Consider the following 7500-nt stretch of genomic DNA (forward strand, 5'->3'; position numbering starts at 1 on the left):
CACACACTACGGACAATTTTCCAGAGATACCAATCAACCTACCATGCATGTCTTTGGACCGGGGGAGGAAACCGGAGTACCCGAGGAAACCCCCGAGGCACGGGGAGAACATGCAAACCCCACACACACAAGGAGGAGGCGGGAATCGAACCCCCAACCCTGGAGGTGTGAGGCGAACGTGCTAACCACTAAGCCACCGTGACCCCATTAGTTATTTCTTTGAAATATAAAAAGGATCCAGGTTGTAAAGATCAAGGAGTTTAAATACTGATGGAAGAAACTGTGGGTGAAACAATTTTTTTTATTCATTTACATTTTTAAATGATCGACTGAAGTGACTTGACGGCATAATTACGACTTCCCGACTCATAAATATGCTCTTCTCAGAAGGTTATGAACACAGAGAAAGGTTTTTTTTAAGCTATGTTTATCAGGAATTCTAATATGTTCTACTTAATAAGCCTGCTGTATCGTACGGTATTTTGTTTTCACTCGTTTTCTCTTTCCATATCCATGTGATTTCATAGGAACAGTTTGCTGTGACAGGTGTTGCAGTAAGGTTTCCCAGCCTGCTCCTTGAAGACTCCCTGAGAGAGCTGACGCAGACAGAAAGCACACACAAAGTGCTCGGGGTGAAAACGGCGCCCCAGAGCCGAGATGCAGCGGCCGATGATGGGGGAGTTACACGTGGCGCACAACATCCCCATCCTGGAGTGGTAGTGCTGGGAGCACATGGGGCGACCGTCCAGCTCCAGGAAACAGCCATCGGGAAACGGCTTCAGACAGTCCTGAGAGAGAGAGAGAGAGAGAGAGAGAGAGTAAAATACAGAAAGAACCATCATGACTAATGAGTTAGAAGGAAGAGAAAAAAGGAAATAGACATCTGAAAGAAAGAAGAAGGAGAAGTGGGACAGAGAAAGCAGAATATAAGACAAGGGGGTGGATATTACAGGGTGTGTAATACTGTAGGTGAAAAGAAGCGTTTCTCCAAGAGAAAACATGGAGCAACCCAGAGAGAGGAGTGGGGCAAAGGGAGACAGAAACATGCAGAGTGAGAGAATGAGAAAGAGATAATGAGTATAGGTGAGAGAAAGAAAGATGGAGAAACAAAAGAGGAGGACAAACATAAAATATGAAGACCCAGTGAGAGAGAGAGAGAGAGAGAGGGAGAGAGAGGGAGAGAGAGAGCGGAAGAGAGGGAGAGAGAGGGAGAGAGAGAGCGGAAGAGAGGGAGAGAGAGGGAGAGAGAGAGAGAGAGAGGGAGAGAGAGAGAGAGAGAGAGAGAGAGAGGGAGAGCAAGTGAGAGAGATAGGGAGAGAGGGAGAAAGGAGGGAAAGAAAAAAAGTCAGCCGAATTGCCAAAAGATGTGGAGACTCATTCAAAAAGAGGTGAAGAAAGAGGAGAATACAGATAGAGAGAAAAAGAAAGAGAAGAGAGAGAGAGATAGAGAGATGGAGAGGGGCAAAGGAAGACTGAAACATGGTGAGTGAGATGGTAAGAGAAAGAGACATAAAGTTCTGAGGCTAAAGTGTGTGTGTGTGTGTGTGTGGGTGTGGGTGTGTGTGTGTGTGTCTGTGCGTGTGTGTATGTGTGTGTGTCTGTGCATGTGTGTGTGTGTGTCTGTGCGTGCGTGTGTGTGTGTGTCTGTGTCTGTGCGTGTGTGTGTGTGTGTGTGTATGTGTGTGTGTGTGTCTGTGTCTGTGTGTGTGTATGTGTGTGTGTGTGTCTGTGTGTGTGTGTGTCTGTGCGTGCGTGTGTGTGTGTGTGTGTCTCACAGCACAGACGAAGCAGTCAGGGTGCCAGGTGCCGTTTGCCGCTGAGAGGTAGTTATCCCTAACTGGCTCGCCGCATCCCGAACACTTCGGCGCAAACAACAAGTAAAAATCTTTGGGACAATACGGCTTCCCCTCACATTCCAAAAATCCTGCACACACACAACACACACATTAATAAAGTAACAATGCTAAACACACAAAGCAGGAGGTGTTGTATTGTGTTGTCACATTGTGTTATTGCCCTCACCATCATTTCCAAATCGTTCTCCACAATGACTGCAGAAGAAATGTTCTGGATGCCATGAGCGGTCCATGGCTGTGAGGATGTTCTGTTGAGAAACAGACACACACATTTTAACAACACACAACTAAGTGATCAGTTAAAGCTGATGAATTACTGTTGGGTGATGGTGTGTACAGTGTAGTGTACAGTGTAGTGTAGTGTACAGTGTACAGTGAGTGTTACCTGTAAAATCGGGCCTTGGCAGTATGCACAGCGTGGTGAGAACATGTTGTGGTAGTCGGTCTCACAGTACGGCTTCCCGTCCCGCTCAAAGAACCCTTTACTGCCGAGTTCCTCTTTACACACCACGCACACAAAGTGCTCCGGATGCCACACCTGCCCCAGAGCTGTGATCATCTACAGACAGGACAGGACACTGGACTCAGGTGATAATCATGTACCAATACACACAGAAATGTCCTTTCTGCCACACCTGCCCCACATGTCCTAGAGCCACACCTACAATACCTGCCACACCTGCCCCACATGTCCTAGAGCCACACCTACAATACCTGCCACACCTGTCCCACATGTCCTAGAGCCACACCTACAATACCTGCCACACCTGTCCCACATGTCCTAGAGCCACACCTACAATATCTGCCACACCTGTCCCACATGTCCTAGAGCCACACCTACGATATCTGCCACACCTGTCCCACATGTCCTAGAGCCACACCTACGATATCTGCCACACCTGTCCCACATGTCCTAGAGCCACACCTACGATATCTGCCACACCTGTCTAAACTGGACTCAGCTGATCAAGAACAAGGTGCTCATTAATATACTGCAACATTTGATAGATAGATAGATAGATAGATAGATAGATAGATAGATAGATAGATAGATAGATAGATAGATAGATAGATGGCTTTTCTGTCTGTCTGTCTGTCTCACTAACCTTGCCAGCGATGCACTTCCCACAGGAAGCACAGTGTCCCTTGGCCATAGTGCGCACTCCCATCTTCTCCATATCTGAGCTCAGTGTTCCTAGCAGGTTGTCAATTGCGTCAATGTCCTTGGACGGGTTCTGTTCTGCCGGATCTTTCTGCGCACTGTTTCCTGTGGTTTCTTTATTGTCTTCTGACTTTTTGTCTTTTTCAGACTTCGGAGTGAGTGGTGGCAGATCTGAGACCTTAGACACAGGATTAGGGATTTTATTTAAATATAATATTATATTCGACATAAAATAACATTTGGCAGAAACATGATTTTCAATCAAATCCCACGTGTAAATCAGTACCGCCCTCTAGTGGATTTTACCGGTAAATTCAGACTGAGTGCTGGGACTCACCTCCAGGTTCAGCCCCAGCAGTTCATTCATGATGGAGTCCAGTTCTCGAGTGGCCGTTCCAGGACTCATCACCTCGGCCGAAGCCCGAGCAGGCAACTGACTGACAGAAATTATTTCAAAATATATATTTGTATATCAATGTTTCTTAAAAAAAAGTTTGTATGCAAGTAAGTGTAAAGGGAGGAATTTATTAAAGAAGCACTTTTTACTGTATCCAGTTAAATGTCATGAAACTTCCATGAAACAGTATCAGTTTTACGGTTATAAGCTGCTATAAACAGATGTTCCCTTAACGGACTCTCAGTTTCCTCTATCGAAGTTAAGAAGCCACTTCTTATCATGTTACTGAGAAACTTTATCCAGCTTTATGCAGGTTTTATTGATTATTTTGACTGTGATAATGAAGGTTCCATCCAAAAAATGCTGAATTCAAGTAAGTGTAAAAACTAAAGAATTTGGAGTAAGTGCAAAAAACTAAAGAATTTAAAATAAAATTAAAGAGATGATTTCTGAGTAAGTGCAAAAAAGAAGAATTCAGTCTAATTGTAAAGATAAGAATTCAGAGTAAGTGTAAAACTAAAGAATTCGGAGTAAATGTAAAACTAAAGAATTCAGAGTAAGTGTAAAGCTAAAGAATTTGGATTAAGTGTAAAACTGAAGAATTCAGAGTAAGTGTAAAGCTAAAGAATTTGGAGTAAGTGTAAAACTAAATAATTCAGAGTAAGTGTAAAGCTAAAGAATTTGGAGTAAGTGTAAAACTGAAGAATTCAGAGTAAGTGTAAAACAAAACTAAAGAATTCGGAGTAAGTGTAAAACTAAAGAATTCAGAGTAAGTGTAAAACTGAAGAATTCGGAGTAAGTGTAAAGCTAAAGAATTTGGAGTAAGTGTAAAACTGAAGAATTCAGAGTAAGTGTAAAACAAAACTAAAGAATTCGGAGTAAGTGTAAAACTAAAGAATTTGGAGTAAGTGTAAAACTAAAGAATTTGGAGTAAGTGCAAAAACTAAAGAATTTGGAGTAAGTGCAAAAACTAAAGAATTTAAAATAAAATTAAAGAGATGATTTCTGAGTAAGTGCAAAAAAGAAGAATTCAGTCTAATTGTAAAGATAAGAATTCAGAGTAAGTGTAAAACTAAAGAATTCGGAGTAAATGTAAAACTAAAGAATTCAGAGTAAGTGTAAAGCTAAAGAATTTGGATTAAGTGTAAAACTGAAGAATTCAGAGTAAGTGTAAAACAAAACTAAAGAATTCGGAGTAAGTGTAAAGTTAAAGAATTTGGAGTAAGTGTAAAACTAAACTAAAGAATTTGGAGTAAGTGTAAAACTAAAGAATTCAGAGTAAGTGTAAAACAAAACTAAAGAATTCGGAGTAAGTGTAAAACTGAAGAATTCGGAGTAAGTGTAAAGCTAAAGAATTTGGAGTAAGTGTAAAACTGAAGAATTCGGAGTAAGTGTAAAGCTAAAGAATTTGGAGTAAGTGTAAAACTGAAGAATTCAGAGTAAGTGTAAAACTGAAGAATTCGGAGTAAGTGTAAAACAAAACTGAAGAATTCGGATTAAGTGTAAAACTAAAGAATTCAGAGTAAGTGTAAAACAAAACTGAAGAATCTGGAGTAAGTTTAAAGAGGAGAATTCAGAGTAAGTGGTAGAAGAGTACAGAGGTTACATTGACTTTTTCTAGGTTAAAAAGCGTTTCCTGAAAGCACACATGAGTCAAAGGCTTTTTCAGCATCCAGTCATGTAAGAGATGAGGAGATAAAATGTGAATGACATTAAAAAGGCATTGTGCCATTCATTAATTAATAAAAACGGCAAGTGTTGGCAAATTGTGTAGTGTAAGAGGAATAAAACACTTGACTGTAAAGTTCTAAGTTTTATTCCGTAACACGAATACAGCAGAGTTTATACAGACGTCTTACCTGTACACATTTTGAGTGCCGCTTTGTCCTGATGTCGCACCGATACCTGAGGTCTGAATAACAGCGTTTAATATTATAATGACATGCAAATTATGTTCCTGAATTGTCATGTTGGACATTCTGGTGAGTGTCAGTGTGAACATGTCCTGACCTGAGCAGACAAATTCAGGCTGAGCTTTTTATCCGAGTCCTTTTTCGTGGCGTTTGCTGCCAACTCCTCCAGCAGCATGTCTGTATACAGTACAGTTTACAGACAAACACAATATACAACATTTACATTTATTTTACATTCATAAAGAAACCCGATACAGACTGAGAGAAGTTATGGTTAGATTAAGATTCTAGAAAACGAGCAGACACCGAGGGTGAGATCTAAATTCACAAACTTACAATCAATAATAAAAAAACGTATATGAAATACACTTATATAGTCAAATGAAATCAAAAATAAAACTAAATTGCATTTTTCATTCATTCATCTTCTACCGCTTATTCGAACTACCTCGGGTCACGGGGAGCCTGTGCCTATCTCAGGCGTCATCGGGCATCAAGGCAGGATACACCCTGGACGGAGTGCCAACCCATCGCAGGGCACACACACACACTCTCATTCACTCACGCAATCACACACTACGGACAATTTTCCAGAGATGCCAATCAACCTACCATGCATGTCTTTGGAACAAGGGAGGAAACCGGAGTACCCGGAGGAAACCCCCGAGGCACAGAGAGACCATGCAAACTCCACACACACGAGGCGGAGGCGGGAATCGAACCCCCAACCCTGGAGGTGTGAGGCGAACGTGCTAACCACTAAGCCACCGTGCCCCCGAATTGCATTTTTATTTCAGGCTATTATAAGCGTAATACATAGTCTATACAAAACTGTACATAGTCATATATGTTATGAAACATCCACAAAGTGAAGTTAGTTCTTGGTTTCATTATAGCAGCTATAAACAGTTGTTCCCTAAACATAATCTGAGTTTCCTCTGTTGACGTTAATAAGCCACATCTTATCGTGATGCTGAGAAACTTTACAGTTAGAGATTTATCCTTGAATGTGATGAAGGAGATTGCGTCCAAAAATGTTAATTTGGTGATATTAATATTCATTAATAAATTAGGTTGAGGTGAAGTAGTTGTGTATCTAGTGAGTGTGAGTCTGAGTGTGGTGTTATGTTAATTGTTTGTAACTAAGCAAGAACTAAACCCACCCACACACACACACACACACACACACACACGCACACACACATCCGGTTGTAACTTTTAACTTGTAACATTTGCTGTTAGCAGATGATGCAAGCTTTTCTGCTACTACCAAAGCAGCAGCTTGTGGAACTAACCGAATGACCGTAATTTCACCCTCTGTAACGTAAGTTTAACGATTGTGATCGAACCACGAGGAATCTGTGCTGTGAGCACACGCTTTCTCGTGCTGGGGAACATTAAAAAAAAAAAAAAAAAGAAAAAGAGGAACAAGAAGTCTAAAATGGAAATAAGCAGGTTTCAGTAATGTGCTGAAAACCCGAGCGCACTTATTTTGTCGCGCGCTCAAATGTCCTCTAACCACAAACCCAGTGACATGTAATCAGTTCAGTGAACTTCAGCTGTACTGAAGATTTACGGTTAGCCTGTAAAATGGTAGAACTGTAAAACCTGGTTACTTTCAGCAGCATTTCATTATGACTTGGATTTCTGAGATGATGGAAAAAAACAGTACTGGCTTATCTGTATGTATGTGTGATATATATATATATATATATATATATATATATATATATATATATATATATATATATATATATCTATATATATACGTGTATATATATAATATGCACACATGTCTGTACTAATGTACAGTATTTAACAGGAGTGATGTGTGTATAAGGAGAAGTGGTAGCTCAGTGGTTAAGTTGTTGGACTCCTGATCGGAAGTACGGGCGCTCGGACCTGAGTTAAGGTGTCGAACTGATCTTAAGATCATGAGTTCAGATCCCAGGTACACTCCTGGGCCCCTGAGCAAGGCTCTGAACCCTAAATTGCTCAGCTGTATAAATGAGATAACTGTAAGCTGCTAAATGACGTTAATGTAATCACGATATAGTAAAATGGTTATATATCAGTGTATAGTTGAAACAAACGGGGGCACGGTGGCTTAGTGGTTAGCATGTTCGCCTCACACCTCCAGACTGGTTCGTGTTGATAGAAAGGCAACAGGAC

General features: G+C 40.9%; 1 protein-coding gene across 1 annotated transcript in view; it reads right to left on the minus strand.

The window, feature by feature from the left end:
- Window positions 1-281: 281 nt before the first annotated feature.
- Window positions 282-7500, minus strand: part of lpxn (leupaxin) — an 8623-nt gene continuing 1404 nt past the window's right edge. Inside the window, exons 2-9 of the mRNA XM_060881219.1 lie at window positions 5426-5505; window positions 5275-5327; window positions 3356-3455; window positions 2963-3196; window positions 2242-2415; window positions 2023-2104; window positions 1776-1924; window positions 282-788 (exon numbers count right to left, since the gene is read on the minus strand). Of these exons, the coding sequence (XP_060737202.1) occupies window positions 522-788; window positions 1776-1924; window positions 2023-2104; window positions 2242-2415; window positions 2963-3196; window positions 3356-3455; window positions 5275-5327; window positions 5426-5505 (1139 nt within the window). The 3' untranslated portion in view covers window positions 282-521. The remainder of the gene's footprint in view (window positions 789-1775; window positions 1925-2022; window positions 2105-2241; window positions 2416-2962; window positions 3197-3355; window positions 3456-5274; window positions 5328-5425; window positions 5506-7500) is intronic.

Source organism: Tachysurus vachellii, chromosome 11 (assembly GCF_030014155.1).
Source record: "Tachysurus vachellii isolate PV-2020 chromosome 11, HZAU_Pvac_v1, whole genome shotgun sequence".
Taxonomy (NCBI): domain Eukaryota; kingdom Metazoa; phylum Chordata; class Actinopteri; order Siluriformes; family Bagridae; genus Tachysurus; species Tachysurus vachellii.